The following is a 17,793-nucleotide window of genomic DNA, read 5'->3' as shown; positions in this document are numbered from 1 at the left end:
CTCGACACACAACTGCTTTGTTCCTCCAGTTCAACACAAACAACCAATTGTTGTCCAAACCTGGATCTACAAGGGCCAGTGAGAGGAACAGAGAGAAGAAACCCTAGAAGAGGCATGGAGGTGCGGATGGAGGAGGAGGTTTGGGATTCACCATGTGGAGGCGGAGGTGCTGGTAGAGGAGACACAGCAGAGGTGACGGCAAAGGGGACGATCCATGGTGGCGACGGCGGAAGGGGCGGTCTCAATCGAGGCGGAGTAGGGGAGGATCAGTGATGCGTGATGCGTCGCGACTCGTGAGACAACGGGCAGGGAAGCGCTCCCGGCCTGATGACTCGTGGCTTCCTGCCCAGTGGAAATCAAAGGGATTGGGGTTGCAATTCCGCGTTTTGTGGACTTTCAAATGACACCAGGAATTGGCCTAGGGGAGCTTGCCCCGCGTTTTCCTGGCCCAGGAAAACTACATGGAACCCGGCGGGATTCTATGCTGCTAAAGTAGCCCTCAACCTGCTCGAAGCCTGCCGGTCGCCTTGGAGCTAACCTATGGCTAGCGGCGCCGATGGCAGCTGTGTGCCAATGTGATCGCTGCTTCTAAACATGCATAACACTAGCAAAATCAACGCAAATTCTGCAACCAGTGTAGCCTTTTTTTTTTTGCGACAGCATAAAACAAGGGGAACGAATATGTGCATTTCAAAAGGAGCCCTTTGGCCATTTCCCATGGCCTCTAACGAACATGTACTGGTTTGATGAATTGTACTTTGATCTCCTGCCGTCCGCCCGTTTTATTCCACCGCCATTCTCCAGCTCCCCAACTTTCTTTGTTTTTCTCAAGCACAGCGAACCACCCAGATTGATGCTATAGCCTATAGCCTTGTTTTGCAGGGCTCTGTCTTGTCAAGAATAGTTTTAGCCCTGAATTCTCCGGAAAAAAAAAACAGTTCTTTTTTTTAAGCTGATGAAACCCTCTGAAAAATATTTATGAAAACAACAACTTCTTCTGCATTATAATGAATGAGTAGAAAATATCAAATATCCAGAGTGTCCCTGCCTGTGTTAACTTGATTGTATACATAAGTTATCTGTTTTATTTCATAATAATGTGATGTCATATGAAATAAAATCAAAGATTAATTTTGAGAAATTTAAAGTTTACCAATAACTGGTGGCTTATTATGGTAGAGAATTGTTTACTAAAGTAGACATGGTGTTCATAGAACATATTCCTTCCATCCCTAAAAGAGTGTCACATAGGGTTTCATACTAGTCAAATTTTCATAAGTTTTGTAGAAAATATTATCAATATTTATATTTGTAGTTAAGTTTATTATAAAAATATATTCAATGATTAATGTAAAAATATAATTATACACCATATATATTAATATTCTTCTATATATTTGTCAGAGTTGAAAATAGTTAACATAACTGTTCGGTTGGTATTAAAGCCGGCTGAAGCTGTTTTATTGTGAGAGAAAAATACGGTAGATTTTAGCTGATAAGCCGGTTGATAAGTTCAAGCGAACATACCCTAGTGGAATACATCCTAACATAGACGACGGTATTTATTGGCTCCCTTGCTTGTGTGACAACGGGCCACCATGATTTTTATGTCAGGTATAGTTGATGGTAATTAAAATGAGAAAATACAAAGTTTTAGGTAGGATTTCAGTTATTTTATTTGTTTGTTTTGTGAGAGTGGAAGTTTTGGTGGGAGAAATAAAAGTTTAGAGGACCAACAAGAGCATCTCCAAGAGTTTTCAAAATCCTTTTCTAATCCTTATTTTTAGCAAGATGAGAAAAAAACCCTCTCCAACAACTCCTAATTCATCCTCTTAATCTTTTAGATCTTGAGAAACACCATCTGTTTCACGTAAAGTTACGCGCTTTCCAGTCACGCGTATCTTCTCTCCCCGCTCGTGTTTGTCGGCCAATCTAAAAGTGGAAATGTGTGGAAAGAATAAAAGGTAGGAAATGGTTCCTGATGCAAATGTACTAGAAAGAGAATATATAAAAGTGGTTAGGATAATTTAGAAATAGTATAGGATTCCTGATGTAAAATTGTCTTCTATATTTTAGGAGTGGATCATTAGAAACTCTTGGCGATGACCTTCTTTATTCATTCCAATACTTTTTTTAGGAGTTATAAAACTTCATGTTTTTTGGAAGAAAATATTAGGTACCCTTAGAGATGCTCTAATCAGTAAAAGAGACGTGAGAATTATGCTTTTAATGAAGGATAAATATATACTCACCTTTCATCATGATTTGTCACCTTCCATTGTGAGCTCCACTCTTATTTTCTCTAGGAACCAAACAAAGAATTGTGACTAAAAGTTAAATTACCTCCTACTAATTCCTATGTCTCTTTACCAAACATACCCTTATCCTCTCGGCTTAGAAATAGCATAGCATTTGGGCCCCAATCCCCGATGTGCGTTCCCTCGCTAGGAGACGGATACATGGCCGATTTAGTCCTCGCGGTGATTGAAAGGAGAAAATAGTTCTCGCAGGTTTCTAGAAAAAAATGTCAGATCAAATCCTTTGCCCGAGCATGACCCGATGCAAATGGTGGCTTGATTGGTTAGGTTATTTCTTAGTTTTTTCCTAATTTGAATGGGGTTATAGGTAAAAAATTATGACGAATCGGGTAGATTTTTTTTTGGTCAAATCAACTAGGTCAAATGGGCCATTATCTGATCTGTCAAACTCACTTTTAGGGTAGTCTCAATGCGAACTACAAGTAGTTTTGTGCCTATTAATTTATATGGGCACTATTTGTTTAAAAAAACTATATAGACACTCTATATAGAAACTACTCCCTCCGTTCCAAATTAGAAATCATTCCAACTTTATTGGAGAGTCAAAACATCTAAAGTTTTGTCAAAATTATTGAGAGAATTACAAATATTTATGATATCAAATAGGTATATTGTGGGGGTATGACCCCCGGTATCCACAAGATAAGACATGGGCCACACCATCAGAGGTGGCCCAGCCCATAAGATCAAGACATGCACGGCACTGGTCGACGTGCACCACAAGATATTATATAGTACCAAATAGGATACTTTCCTTGTAACACTACCCCTCCAGAGTATATAAGGAGAGGCAGGGGTCCCCTAATGGACATCGACATATATCTCAATACAATACATCAGAACACAGTATGTAGGTATTACGTTATACGGACAGTCGAACCTGTCTAAATCTTGTGTCTCGGTGCTTGTATTACCATCTAATTCGTATCACACCCCCCCCCACCGATTCATCTACTACCGTGGGTATACCCCTCAGTAGACTGCCGACCAGATTTCATCGACAGTGACGCCCACCGTAGGGCGTGTGCGTGCTGATTCCATGGCGAATTAGATAGCGTACCTCAAGATCAATGTTGTTTGCGACAACGTCCTTCGGCAGCAGCGATCACGACCTACAGCGGGACTCGCCGTGCTTCCCGCGCGAGCCTTCCAGCTAGATCAGATCGGCAAGCATCTACCGAAGAAGCAAAGCCGGCGACCCAGAGCCTCTCCATGTGATCCCGATTTGATGCCATCGGCAACGACACCACGCAGCACCATACGAGATGACATCAAGTACAAGTCATGCTCAACCAGCAAACAAGAGCACATACACATCAAGGCATGCAAGACAACTAAGTTAGCCTTGCTAGCATGGGCACATGCATCCCACGTACGGATTGAACTTCGAGCAGATTGATCGACGCTTCGCCCCTTGACCAAGTTCGACTACAGCTCCGCGTACTCGTCCGACTACGGCTCCAACATGAGATCAAGCCCGTCCGAGCTGCCAAGCGAGCCGCTAGGTGAGCCGCTCGGATTACTTACTCTGACCACCTGTCGCGTCGCAATGATGATCGCCGCGAAGAACGACGCCATTACAACCGCGACCGATGCCATAACGATAGTTTGGAAAGCTCGAGTCCCGGGCAACTTCGTCAACGCCGACCAGATAACGCCATACGCCGCCGACCAGACGTTCTGTCTAAAGCTAAGTCACGCTTTAATATTTTTCTAAATATTCTCTAATCTCTGTATATCGCCATAATGTTTCTCCGAGCTGTTTTCTCCATGTTTGCTCTCCAAACGATTTTCTTTCATGTATACCATCTTAAAGATGACATACAGCTAGGTCTAAAGCGAATCCCCGAACAGTCATGTTGACGCTCAGATGTCCCTAGAGACGGCTCTGTCTCCGGCTCCTCTCTACACGTGCACGAGTGTTTGCCCTCTGTGTCATGGGTGGTCGACAGCGGCTCCTTAGCGACGTTTTGTTCTTCCTACACGCACACGGGCTCCGCGCTCCGTGTTATGGTTAATAGGCTAGCTAGGGCTGGAGACCCAGCTACACACTAACTGGTCGGACGATTTATATTAAATATAAATACATCTTCAGAATAACACTAAGTGTTTACACTAACTGATCACCGAGCTGCATACACTATTTTATCATCATTGTTGATTCTTCTATGGAGTTCATATTTTTTTACAACATGTACTACCCATTCTACATATTTGTATTGCAGGATCATCGTCTAGGTGATCGGACTACTTGGTGCTCGAACTTCTCCACCGATCAACTAGTCGAACCGATAGGTTCATGGACTTCGTTGCCGACTAATTGATCGGACTATTCGTCGGTCGTTTCTACTCAATGTTCACTTCGCCGCTGACCAGTTGATCGGACTGTTCATCGCTCGTGCTTCATCATCAGCTACGTTGGAGGCTTACCAGCTACGCCGAGGACTCTTCGGGGCTCGGACATCGCCGACTACGACGGGAACTCCTCGGTGCTCGGACATCGTCGGCTACGCCGGGGACTCCTTGGTGCTCGGATTCTTCGTGTAAGCATCGTCAGCTAAGTTGAGGACTCCCTTGGTGGTCGAATCTTGTTACGTCTCATCGGTGTGCTATCAAGCTGCTCCATGCTGTTCGGATCAGGGTGCTGATCTTGGGCAGCACGTTTAGGGTCTTAGATACGCACATGTTAGATGACATCGGCAAGCTTTCAGATTTCTTTTCTTTGACCCTTCTACAAGATTCATTCTTCATCTTCCAGCAGGCTCGGGGACTAAATGACTATATTTCATCTAACGGTGAATGTAGTGCTTATTTCTTGATTTACCCTTCTTATTGACGGGGTCTAAGTGGCTACACTTCTCCTAAGTGAAAGAATTTTCAAATTTTATCTTGAGCCCCTTACATCCTTCTAGTAAGCCTTACTTAGCTAAGTCTGAGGTCTCCTAATCAGTTAAACTGGTCGGCATTGACTTTCACCGCTCAAGTCACCGGTTACACAGGTTGGCTACGACTTTCACCACCTAGGTCATCAGTTTAACTGGTCAGTTTCGACTTCCACTGCTTGGATCATCAGTTAAACTGATTGGCTTCACGTCAAAGTGCTCGGACTTGTTCAAGACAGCGTTACTCAAAGGATACAAGGCGCTCGGGGACTAGCTGTGTGGGATATGACCCCCGGTATCCACAAGACAAGACATGGGTCACACCATCAGAGATGATCCAACCCACAAGATCAAGGCATGCATGGTACTGATCGACGTGCATTGCAAGATATTGTATAGTATCAAATATGATACTTTCCTTGTAACCCTATCTCTTTAGAGTATATAAAGAGAGGCGGAGGTCCCCTGGTAGACATCGACATACATCTCAACGCAATACACCAGAACATAGGATGTAGGTATTATGTCATACTGACGGCCGAACCAGTCTAAATCTTATGTCTCAGTGCTTATATTACTATCTAGTTCATATCACGCGCACCCCCATCAATTCATCTACTACCGTGGGTATACTCCTCGGTAGACTGTCGACCAGATTTCGTCGACATATACTATGAAAATATAATTAATGGAGAATCCAATGGTACTTACTATTTGCTATCATAAATATTTTATATAAATTTTTGTGAAACTTGAGATGTTTTGCCTCTCAAGAAAGTTGAAATGACTTATAATTTAGGACGACGGAAATATATTCTTAATGGATAGTTTCTACTATTTTTTGCGTAATCACATGTCTTCTCTCTATCATCAATCCATCGTACCTCTTCATGTCTTGTTATTTTATAAGCATGATTTTTATTTTAAAAATATTTTCTCTGTTTACTTGGAGTGTCGTGTCAACTTTTTGTTTAACTGACATCTTAATTAACGAATATAATAGACATTCATGATTGGGATAGCTTAGACTGTCTCCAACAAAAACTTATATGGGCACCTAAATCTAAAATAGGTAGTAAGAGATCTAAAATTAGGCTCCAGCAGAGTACCTATACGAAAGATCTATTTATGTTACGCTTGAGAGACACAACCTAAATATAGACATCCTCTTTTCTAAAAACATATTTACAGAAATAATTCTCTTTTAAGTCTTGTCGTTAAAGAAGATACCAAATATCTATCGAACCTTATATCTGTCTTATATTTTAAGTTCTGTCGTCGGAGATAGCTTACAAGCCGCGCTGGAGAACCATGTGCCAAAGAGGGGCTTAAGAAAGTTCATACAAGCAGCAGCTGGGGAGACCGAGCGCCACGACTCTCTCGCAGGCTTCTCTTCCCCTGTCCGCCCTTCCCGAAGCACGCCTGCACGCAGCGCTCTCTCCAGAGAATCCCGCTCCACGCGCGCCGCCCCCGTCGCCGGCGAGGCGGCGGTGCTGCTGCGTACTCCCCTGCTCCGGCTCCGGTGACCTCGAGGTATCACCGTCTCCCAGCGACGCTACTTTTCGCCGTTGCGCCAGCAGGATTCCTGCGTCGGTTTAGCACTTCAGCTTATGGCGTGCTTGCTCTGGATTGTTGGCGCCAAAGGTGGTTAGTTCACGGCGGTGTTGTTGCGCCGGCGGCGACTCGTTGCTTTGGGGGAATATGTCATCACGGACGCAATTGTCAGCTGTCCACCCGTCGAATTATGTTAGCTGGAGGGTGCCTCGGTTGTTAATTGAGACGATTTGGGATGGCTCTAGATGAGCGGTTGCGCGCAGCCATTAATAATCGCGAGAGCGACGTGCTTGTCTGTTGCGCCGGTGCGGGAACAAGGCAAAGGCCCGTAGACTTGACGAAGCACTTCCCGTGCCACACCCATAGGAAGGATGGGTTGCGGCGGGAGACTGTACTGTACCGAGGAAAAAGTACTCACCCGCCTCGGCAGCCCTAAACGGCGAAGTCCCTCCTCAGTCCTCAGTCCTCACCAATCCCCTTCCTCCATTCCTCTTCCCGTAACCTGGTCCGGCGCCGGCGGGGCCGCGCTTAGCCCGCCTTTGCGCGTCTCCTCCGTTTAAAACACCCCACCTTGCTGGTGGGGTGAGGAACCCTAGATTGATTGGAGTTGGATGGATGATTGCTTGTTTTGTTAGTTCCTTTGCTGTCCCCGAAATCCAAACATTCCTTCCTGGGATTGGTGCTCCAATTCATCTAAATTAGTTTGCCTTTTGGGTACTGGTTTGTGTTCTTTTTCCCGAAACTGCCTGGGGTTCAGTTTCAGCTGAACCGGCTGTCCACACGCTCTGTGTTTCAGACCTCTTCGGATTTATTGTTACAATGAATTTTGATTGCCCGGTGTTCAGTCAGTGTACCGTTGGATTTTAGCAGAGCATCGATCAAGCGTTCTGTTCCAAGGAATTTTAATTGATTCTAATGCCCATTGATTTATCCGTATGTGTTGATTTCTACACTATTCGTATTCATCTTATAATCAAATCTGGTCTGATTGACTGTTTGCCTTTTCTTTTTTCTTTTTTCTTTTTAGTAACTTTGGAGTACCAGTGATGCAAGGGGACACTAGCTCTAGCGATGTTTCTGCTTCTCATGTAGGCCGTGTAAGACGTCGCAAACATGCAACTGAGGTTAGTAGTTTTTTCTTCCTTTTGCTCTTTATTGCGCTCTGTTCTTTCTCTATATTTCAGCTAATACACTGAAGCATGGTTCAAGCTAGAGCAGCAGCCTGTTTCAGGTGCTCTTTTTCGTAATTAATTAATCATGATCATTTTCTTCAGGCTACCACAGATGGGAATAGAGCTAATGGACAACCGTTGCTTCTCAATGATCAGAACAAGTATAAATCAATGCTTATCCGTACATATTCTACAGTATGGATGATTGGAGGCTTTGCCTTTATTATTTATATGGGTCATCTATATATCTGGGCTATGGTGGTTGTGATTCAAATATACATGGCAAGAGAGCTTTTCAACCTACTCAGAAAATCCAGTGAAGAGAAACAACTGCCAGGGTTCAGGCTGCTGAATTGGTAAGCTATGGGTCATTTTGATTCTACTAAGTTTAAACAGAAATTTGTCAGTCTCACAGCTGCCATGCTTTTCAACAGTATTTTTTCCTTGTGTCGTTTATGCATGAGTGTTATTTCCTATTGTAGGCACTTCTTTTTCACGGCAATGCTGTACACTTATGGGCGCTTTCTTAGTCGGCAGCTTGTGAATACAGTGACTTCAGATCACTTGCTTTATAAGGTCGTCAGTGGCCTAATAAAGTATCAGATGTTTATCTGCTATTTTCTTTATATTGCAGGTAGGCTCAGTATCCCATGGAACATGCAATAATTTCCGCTAGTAAATATGTTACAAAAACTTCATATTCAATTTGGAATATTCAAAGTGATTCTGTTTTTCTAGTTTGATCTTGCGTTAAAAGGTCTTATACTCCCCCTTCCAAAATGTAGGCCGCTTTTGTTTTCGTTAGTCAATTATCTCTAACTTTGACCAAGTTTATAGAAAAATATACCAACATCTACAAAGTGAAATTAGTTTCGTAAAATTCATCATGAAATGTTCTTGATATTTCAAGTATTTGGTATTGCTGATGTTAATATATTTTTCTAAAAACTTTGTTAAAGTTAGAGAAGTTTAACTTAGGACATTACCAAAACAACCTAAAAATTGGAGTGGATGGGGACAAAACAGACTATATCCTATCCTTTCCTATCAATAATATTTAACATATTATAGTCTACTATGCTAGATTTTCGTTCAAGGAATCCCATAATTGATTCAATGTTTTTCCGCAAATTGTGCTAGTTATTGTTCGGTCAGTAGTTGTCCACTTTATTTTAATGGGAGAATTAATGGTTGGGGCTTTTGTGCTATTCTTCATATGAACATTAGTGGATGAAAATTTTATGTTCGTTAGATTTTATTATTGGACATACCACCTCATTTTACTTATTCTGGATGGATACTGGGCATTTGAGTCTGCAAATGTCTGTCTGTTTTTTCCCCACTAAGTGATCATACATGCCTGCCTAAGTGACTAAGTGATCATACATGCCTGCGTAAGTGATTACTGTTACATACTTGCATACATACTCGTTATCTTGGAAGTATCATGTATTTCTGGTTATCATGAATTTAACTTGATTGCATGTGTTGACAGTCTAGTTGGCAGTCATGCTTTAATAAAAGATAACCTGCTTATCATGAATTTCTGGTTCGTATCTAGCAAAAAGTTAGTATTTATGGCTCCTTTGATTCAGGGTTTGTATGGTTTATTTTGACTCTCAAGAAAAAGACATACAAGTATCAGTTCAAACAGTATGCCTGGACGCACATGATACTTTTAACGGTTTTTGCACAGTCTGCTTTCACTGTAGCAAACATATTTGAAGGGATATTCTGGTGAGTGATTCGTTTCTTTATGAATAACCTGTTTAGAGTTTCAACTTTTTGGGATATATGGAGTGCTTAGCTACTTTTGTTCAGTTTACATGTATTTATTTGGTATTTCCACCATCATCTTAAAATTTCTTGTCTTCCGGAAAAGGAATCTGTGCAATTGTCTTTCATCTGCTCTAAACTTACAGATTCATTAGAATTTTTGGACTTAATTCTGCCTTATTTTTCTACAGCTGTAAAAAGTATAGTAACCTTGAGCCTCTCAACTTAAGAGGAAACTTTTGCACTTCCATTGTCCGACAATTTGTGCCTGTTTACAGCATTTACAGTCTGCATTTGTTACTTCAGCAACATTGGTACCACGCTCTCGGTTGGCTGTATTGGCTTGTATGAGCTTGTGTGATAGCAAAGGCTTGTAATTACATCCAGCATTTTCTAATTTCTTAGCCATATGGGTATTACCAATCAGCTGACTAATCCCGATTAGTCGATCAGGTCCGGTTAGTCGGTGGCTAGTCAGCTAGCTGAGCAGCCTATTTGCCAACCTTATAAGTGTTAAGTAGTTAAGTACTGCTACTAGACTATAGCACCAGTGCACAACGGCAAACTGCACAGGGAGATACTATCATAAATTGGTAAACAAAGCAAGCATCAAGCATGGTCATTTACTTGTGGGCCAAAATAAAATATCCCAGTGTCTAACCCCAAGACCAGCTGGCGAGCTCACAATTTTCTCTCCTGGCTCGTTGTCCCTGAGCTAATAAGATGACTAATCATGATTAATCTCTGATTAATTCGACGATCAGATTTCTAATTGCACTAGTTGCCTTGGAGTGCCTAATTGTGTATTTTTCTGGTCCATGGACCAATAAGCTTGACTAATTGCGACTAACGGCGATTCGTCGGACGACTTAGTAACACTTTAGATGTTGCAGAATATCTTATGGTTGCCCTGCCCCTATCAGTGATGCATATCTGTAAATATATATTGTGGACCGTGACGCGCCGTGTCGTGATCTGGGCATGGTGTCAAGTAACCAAGGATCGGGTCGTCGCTTCCTTAGTGGCGCGCTACATCGGCGTCCGGGTGTAGTGAAAAATGAGCAAGGGTCTTCGCATCAGAGTCGACGGGTGCGAAGGGTAAGGAAGCTAGTCGAACCAACTAGGATCCGTTTAGGTAGTTGGAATGTAGGGTCACTTACAGGTAAGTTAAGAGAATTAGTTGATACCGCGACTAGGAGGCGTGTAAATATATTATGCGTTCAAGAGACTAAATGGAAGGGTCAGAAGGCGAAGGAGGTGGACAATACAGGTTTCAAGCTTTGGTATACAGGGACAGTCGCGAATAGAAATGGAGTAGGAGTTTTGATTGATAAGAGCCTCAAGAATGGTGTGGTGGGAGTGAGAAGGCAAGGAGATAGGATTATCTTAGTCAAGCTTGTCGTTGGTGATATGGTCTTGAACGTAATTAGTGCGTATGCCCCCCAAGTAGGCCTCGACGAGAGTGCTAAGAGACAGTTCTGGGAAGACTTAGATGGCCTGGTTAGAGCTATACCTAGTAGTGAGAAGCTTTTTATAGGAGGAGATCTTAATGGGCATGTAGGTACTACAAGCGCAAGTTTCGAGGCAGTTCATGGAGGTTTTGGGTATGGTAGTAGGAATCAAGAGGGGGAGGAAGCTCTAGACTTCGCGGTAGCTTTTGACCTGATGATAGCCAACACTTTCTTTAGAAAGAGAGAATCTCATCTAGCGACCTTCAGTAGCGGACAACACTGTAGTCAGATTGACTTTGTCCTCGTAAGAAGAAAGGACAAACGAGCATGCTTGGATTGCAAGGTGATACCAGGGGAGTGTGTTGTTTCTCAACATAAGCTTTTGGTGGCAGATTTTCGTTTTCAGATGCGTGCCCGTAGGGATAAACAAGCTAAGATTGAAAGAACAAAGTGGTGGAAACTGAAAGGGGAGACGTCAGAGGTATTTAGGGAAAGGGTTATCAAAGGGGGTTCTTGGAAGGAAGAAGACGACATAAACAATATGTGGGACAAGATGGCAACCAACATTCGGAAGATAGCCTCAGAGGTGTGTGGAGTAACCAAAGGAAGGGGACGTGAGGCTAAAGATACTTGGTGGTGGAACGAGGAAGTCCAAAGGGCTATTAAGGAGAAGAAAGAATGGTATAGACGCTTGTACCATGACAGGAGTGTGGACAACATAGAGAAGTATAAGGTGGCAAAGAAGACTGCAAAGCGAGCTGTAAGTGTGGCAAAGGGTAGAGCGTACGAGGATCTTTACCAACATTTGAGTACGAAGGAAGGAGAGAAGGACATTTATAGGATGGCTAGGGTTCGTGAGAGAAAGACACGGGACTTCAACCAAGTTAAGTGCATTAAGGATGAAAGGGAGCATCTCTTGGTAAAGGAGGATGAGATCCGACATCGATGGCAAGAGTATTTTGACAAATTGTTCAATGGTGAGAATATGGACACAACCTTTCAGTTGGATGACTCTTTTGATGACACCAATAGGCGCTTTGTGCGGAGAATCCAAGAATCTGAGGTCAGAGATGCGTTGAAAAGGATGAAAGGAGGTAAGGCGATGGGACCGGATGGTATCCCAATCGAGGTGTGGAGATGCCTCGGGGACATAGCTGTAGTATGGTTAACCAAGCTGTTCAACCATATTTTTCGATCAAACAAGATGCCTGATGAGTGGAGGAGAAGTATATTGGTACCGATCTACAAGAATAAAGGGGATATTCAAAGTTGTACAAATTACCGAGGAATTAAGTTGATGAGCCATACTATGAAGCTATGGGAGAGAGTTATCGAGCATCGCTTGAGAGCAATAACGCGGGTCTCTATGAACCAATTTGGTTTCATGCCCGGAAGGTCAACCATGGAAGCCATTTTCTTAATAAGACAAGTTATGGAGCGGTATAGGGAGAAGAAGAAGGACCTACACATGGTTTTTATTGACTTGGAGAAGACTTATGATAAAATACCAAGGAATGTTATGTGGTGGGCATTGGACAAACATAAAGTCCCAACGAAGTACGTCGGGCTCATTAAGGACATGTACAACAATGTTGTGACTAGAGTTCGAACAAGTGACGGAGACACGGATGACTTCCCGATTAGGATAGGACTACATCAAGGGTCAGCTTTGAGCCCTTATTTGTTTGCTTTAGTGATGGATGAGGTCACAAGGGACATACAAGGGGACATCCCTTGGTGTATGCTTTTCGCGGACGATGTAGTGCTAGTTGATGAAAGCCGGACAGGAGTGAATCAGAAACTGGAGTTATGGCGGGAGACTTTGGAGTCCAAAGGTTTTAGACTTAGTAGAACTAAAACTGAGTATATGAGATGTGACTTCGGCACTACTACTCGGGAGGAGGAAGATGTTAGTTTGGAAAGTCAAGTAGTGTCTAGGAAGGATACCTTTCGATATTTAGGATCAATGCTACAGATGGACGGGGATATTGATGAAGATGTTAGCCATAGAATCAAAGCAGGGTGGATGAAGTGGCGGCAAGCGTCTGGTGTCCTATGTGACAAAAGGGTACCACAGAAGCTAAAAGGCAAGTTTTATAGGACGGCGATTAGACCTGCTATGTTGTATGGTGTAGAATGTTGGCCTACGAAAAGACGACATATTCAACAGCTAAGTGTCGCGGAAATGCGTATGTTGCGTTGGATTTGCGGTCATACAAGAAGGGATCGAGTTCGGAACGATGATATACGTGAGAGATTAGGGGTAGCGTCAATTGAAGAAAAGCTTGTCCAACACCGGTTGAGATGGTTTGGACATGTGCAACGGAGACCTCCAGATGCACCGGTGCGTAGTGGAATCCTAAGTCAGGATAGTAACGTGAAGAGAGGCAGAGGAAGACCGAAGTTGACTTGGGTAGAGGCAATAAAAGGAGACTTGAAAGGATGGAATATACCCAAAGACTTAGCCTTAGATAGGAGTGCTTGGAAGACAGCTATTCACGTGCCTGAACCTTGATTGCTTCTGTTGGGTTTCAACTCTAGCCTACCCCAACTTGTTTGGGACTTAAAGGCTTTGTTGTTGTTGTTGTTGTTGTTGTTGTTGTTGATACTTGTCTTGATTGTTTAACTTACACAAGTAATTTGTATTATGCTACAATTAATGAACTCCGTGCATTTACAATCTTATGTTTACTCAGGTTTCTTTTGCCTGCTTCACTTATTGTGATCAACGATATTTTTGCTTATTTATTTGGGTTCTTTCTTGGGAGAACACCATTAATCAAGTTGTCCCCAAAGAAAACTTGGGAAGGTTTTATTGGTGCATCAGTGACAACTATCATCTCTGCGTTTCTGGTGAGACTTTGTTAAATTCCCGATTTCTCATCAGGATAATTTATAGCAAAGTTTAATTTTTTTTTAAATGATGACATTTGTTTATAGCCTTACGCCTTTGTTTTTATGCACGTGTAATGGCACGTTGTCTTGGAGTATAGGCCTACTTGGGAACATGTCTAAATTAGAGGCTTTACTTCTATCTTCTAACACTAAATGTTTCCCTGGTCCTACTGGTGTGTTATAGTATTGCCCACTTATGTTTTTTTCTGTATGTATGCACGTGTGGTCAGTTACTGAATTACAGGTTACTAAGCACCCACCTTTTGTTTTGTTAGTTATCAGTCACCAGCAAAACTCTGATCTCCCTTCTCATTGATCACTTGCACTTCAATTATGTACTCATATATTTCTCGTGCACTAAATGCTTTTCCCTTGCGGAACTCACAGAAGCTTTTGATATGTATTGAAGCCTTTGATATTTTTTGTCCATTACGTAGAGAAAAAACAGGAAACCCTCAGCGCATTTTCTGTGACTCAATGTTGCATTCATGCCTCCATATTTACCAAACCGGTAAAGGTAGAAACACTGAAAGTCAGAGACACTCGAACTATTGCAGTCTGATAATGAACCTGGTGACATTGCAATTAATCTAGACCTGCCTTTGATCCAAAGATGACTTGTGGGACAAAACCAATTCATTATCAACCTTACAAGTTAAAACATGTTGCAAGGTGAAGATTTATTTGGCTACTCATGGTTTATGTTCTCCTGGGAATACACCTGAATACAACCCTTAAGGGGTTGATTTTTAATAATAATCCATTATTAATTTCTGTCTGTAAAAGAATTGCTATTTGTTTTTAGTTCAAGATGATGTGTTGCTTACTTTCCTTTTTTCTGTGGCAGTTAGCAAATGTAATGGGCCGTTCCCAATGGTTGACATGCCCAAGAAAGGTTGTAGATTTTCTTCAGAATATGATTGTTGTATGGCTAAGTTGCTGTTGTGTTGCTAATTTTTTTTGCAAATAATTTCAGGATCTGTCCACTGGGTGGCTTTATTGTGATCCTGGTCCAATGTTTAAGCCAGAGCATTACTCATTGGGAGAGTGGGTGCCACATTGGGTGAGGATTTTTTTTTTTTTTTGCTCAATTTATTCATTTTAATTTTATTTCTTGTACTCTAAGATGGCATCTTTGCAATGTTCCCAATCATAAAGGTTCCTCAAAATAATTGCAGTATGGTCTTTTCAACCTTATACTAGCTCGTATTGCACTTAGACATTTTGCATGGTTGTTGATTATAATCCCTAATCAACAAGTCATTCCAAAAGAAACAAAGTTTTCCTTCCAGATTATTTTTCTGCGCATTGCTGTGGAAAAGGCTGGTTCTTATTGTATATGGAACTTGAAAAAAAGGGGATGGAAGTACTGTATTAACTCTGCAATCCTTTTCTGATATAGCATATTGTAGAATATACTAGTACATTTGTGTTCACTCAGAATATTCAGATAGATACTTTGACAAATATAACGTATATCGTCTCCATGATATATGGCCACTATATGTGATGACATATCATATTTATGGAGTCAGAAAATAGCCATGATTGACCATAGATCTCTTCTGTTAATTTTTTCGAGGGAAGGGAGAGGTTGACAGAGAGGGTTAGAAATTAAAGCTTTTGGACCCAAGCGAACAGGAAGGTTTTTGTAGATATTTTACTCTGTCAGAGTGTCATTGATATAACCCCTCTTCTATTAACGTTGCTGTGTAGAACACAGTTTAAATAACTTGCAATTGGATAAAAGATAGCCATCTTGCAATGCAACGCATTACACATCTTATTATAAACAACGTAATAAGACAGTGAGTTGTATGTGATGGGTGGCACACACGTGTTCTGAGTAGCACAGATTTTAAGAACAGTAGTAGACAATGCTTTGCCTTTTTTTTAATTGGTTATTCTCTGAAATCAATGATAAGATCAAGGCTAGTTCTTGATGATAGATCAATGGAGAAGTTACTTTGATATGCCTGCACCATGGTCAAATAATCATAATCAGGCCCCTAGCTTCTTTCTAAATTGTAATTCTAATAAAGAACTAAATCGACTCAGTTGGTGGGAGGTGTAGGTGTACATACTCACCAACCGGGGTCAATTCCTTAAAACTCGAACTTGGGTGCTTATTTCTTCATATATGCAATGCCACCTAGTTCCTCCTAGTTGGTTGATTTTACTCTGATGTTCTCAACTGAAAAAGAAGGGCGGGCCTGATGCAAGCGGTAGAGTCTTACCGCCTGTGACCGGAAGGTCCCGGGTTCGAGTCGCGGTCTCCTCGCATTGCACAGGCGAGGGTAAGGCTTGCCACTGACACTCTTCCCCAGACCCCGCATAGAGAGGGAGCTCTCTGCACTGGGTACGCCCTTTGTTCTCAACTGAAAAGGCAGATTGAGGTTTGCTCGATTCATTTTACCAGCTAATATCCTCTTACTGATATTTACTCTACTGCATCATCATTGTTTTGTGTTATCTTTCTAGAGTTTCTAGATGTTTGATTTTGTACTCTGTTTGATTACATGCGTCTCTTAACAGTTCCCATGGAAAGAACTAGCCATTATGCCTGTGCAGTGGCATGCTTTAGCCCTAGGTTTATTTGCATCAATAATAGCACCATTTGGAGGATTTTTTGCGAGTGGCTTCAAGAGGGCTTTCAAAATAAAGGTATACACCACTTCATTGTTTGCATCAATAAAATGATTTTACTCAAAATGATATATCTTTTTTTTTTACAAAAAATGTAGGATTTTGGTGATAGCATACCTGGGCATGGTGGAATTACTGATAGAATGGATTGTCAAGTAAGTACCTCAAGAAACATTTTAGCTTTAGGGAAATGCTACTGACCTATGGTTTTGCAAGCTTTTAACATTCTCATTCTATTGAAATAATGTAAGAGGAGGGCTTTGTGCTGTGGCTAATCTAAACCATGAGCAGAACAATCAGTTTAACCAAATGTCTAAGCCTAATGATGGCAGGAGTAGCAACCTCATTTCTGTGGATCGTTTTTGTATTTCTCCTTTTATGCATACATGTTACCTTTTATTGAGTATAAATGTGTTTGATGTTTGTTAAATACTTGTTGGGAAAAAAAATCCTGCCAAGCTGAAGAAACCCCATACTTTAATACCAGTCTGTACACTAGCTTATCATAAATTTCTGCTTGCTTTTTCCCCAGATGGTTATGGCAGTGTTTGCATACATATACCACCAATCATTCATTGCACCTCAGAACTTCTCTGTTGAGATAATCTTGGATCAGGTGAGGATCATTATGACTTAATTTTCTTTATCTTGAGTGATTCTCCCCTTTTTAAGCAAGTTATCTTTTGTCATTCTAACCAATGTCTACCTTCTTTTCATTCAGATTATAAGAAATCTGACCTATGAGGAGCAAAAATACCTTTATGAACAACTTGGGGAAATGTTCCATGAGAGGCAATTGGCGCAAAGCTGAGAGTTAGCGTGCTTGTGAAATGCATGATATGTTGTGTATTTAAGCCTTCGGCTCATTCTGTAGCTGTAGCTCATGTATAGCAGCATGGCATGAATATACCGTGATACGGAGTCCTTGCCCAAACCATTGTATAGAATGGTAGAATGGAGAGAATGAATGGGTTTTAGGTTCTTTATTCATTCTCCACTGACGCTGCCTAATTCACTCCGCTTGTCATCATTTCTGCACTCTTTGTAAAAGGGGACCTGAAAGTTTTATTCTTTCTTATCACTTGGTGGTGCTGGCCTC

At 41.7% G+C, this 17,793-nt stretch overlaps 1 protein-coding gene across 2 annotated transcripts; it reads left to right on the top strand.

Moving 5' to 3' along the window:
* The first annotated feature begins 6,574 nt into the window (after nucleotides 1–6,574).
* LOC136450467 (phosphatidate cytidylyltransferase 1-like) lies at nucleotides 6,575–17,775 on the top strand. 2 transcript variants are annotated; one of them, XM_066450911.1, is made up of 12 exons: nucleotides 6,575–6,733; nucleotides 7,782–7,878; nucleotides 8,029–8,282; nucleotides 8,409–8,560; nucleotides 9,522–9,663; nucleotides 13,850–14,006; nucleotides 14,896–14,943; nucleotides 15,025–15,111; nucleotides 16,584–16,712; nucleotides 16,793–16,849; nucleotides 17,227–17,310; nucleotides 17,416–17,775. In XM_066450911.1, the coding sequence occupies exons 2-12, from the start codon at nucleotides 7,801–7,803 to the stop codon at nucleotides 17,503–17,505; spliced, it is 1,278 nt and encodes a 425-aa protein (XP_066307008.1). In that variant the 5' UTR covers nucleotides 6,575–6,733; nucleotides 7,782–7,800; the 3' UTR covers nucleotides 17,506–17,775. The 2 variants fall into 2 exon arrangements, with proteins under 2 accessions (XP_066307008.1, XP_066307009.1); XM_066450912.1 differs by lacking the exon at nucleotides 6,575–6,733 and adding an exon at nucleotides 7,108–7,687.
* Nucleotides 17,776–17,793: the final 18 nt, after the last annotated feature.

Source organism: Miscanthus floridulus, chromosome 5, assembly GCF_019320115.1.
Source record: "Miscanthus floridulus cultivar M001 chromosome 5, ASM1932011v1, whole genome shotgun sequence".
Classification (NCBI taxonomy): Eukaryota; Viridiplantae; Streptophyta; class Magnoliopsida; order Poales; family Poaceae; genus Miscanthus; species Miscanthus floridulus.
This window is presented reverse-complemented; position numbering and strand designations above follow the sequence as displayed.

Coding starts and splice junctions, on each gene's coding strand:
- LOC136450467 (XM_066450911.1), top strand. CDS start 7,801: ATGCAAGGGGACACTAGCTCTAGCGATGTTTCTGCTTCTCATGTAGGC. Junction 15,112..16,583: donor GAGAGTGGGTGCCACATTGG/GTGAGGATTTTT, acceptor GTCTCTTAACAG/TTCCCATGGAAAGAACTAGC. Junction 16,850..17,226: donor CTGATAGAATGGATTGTCAA/GTAAGTACCTCA, acceptor CTTTTTCCCCAG/ATGGTTATGGCAGTGTTTGC.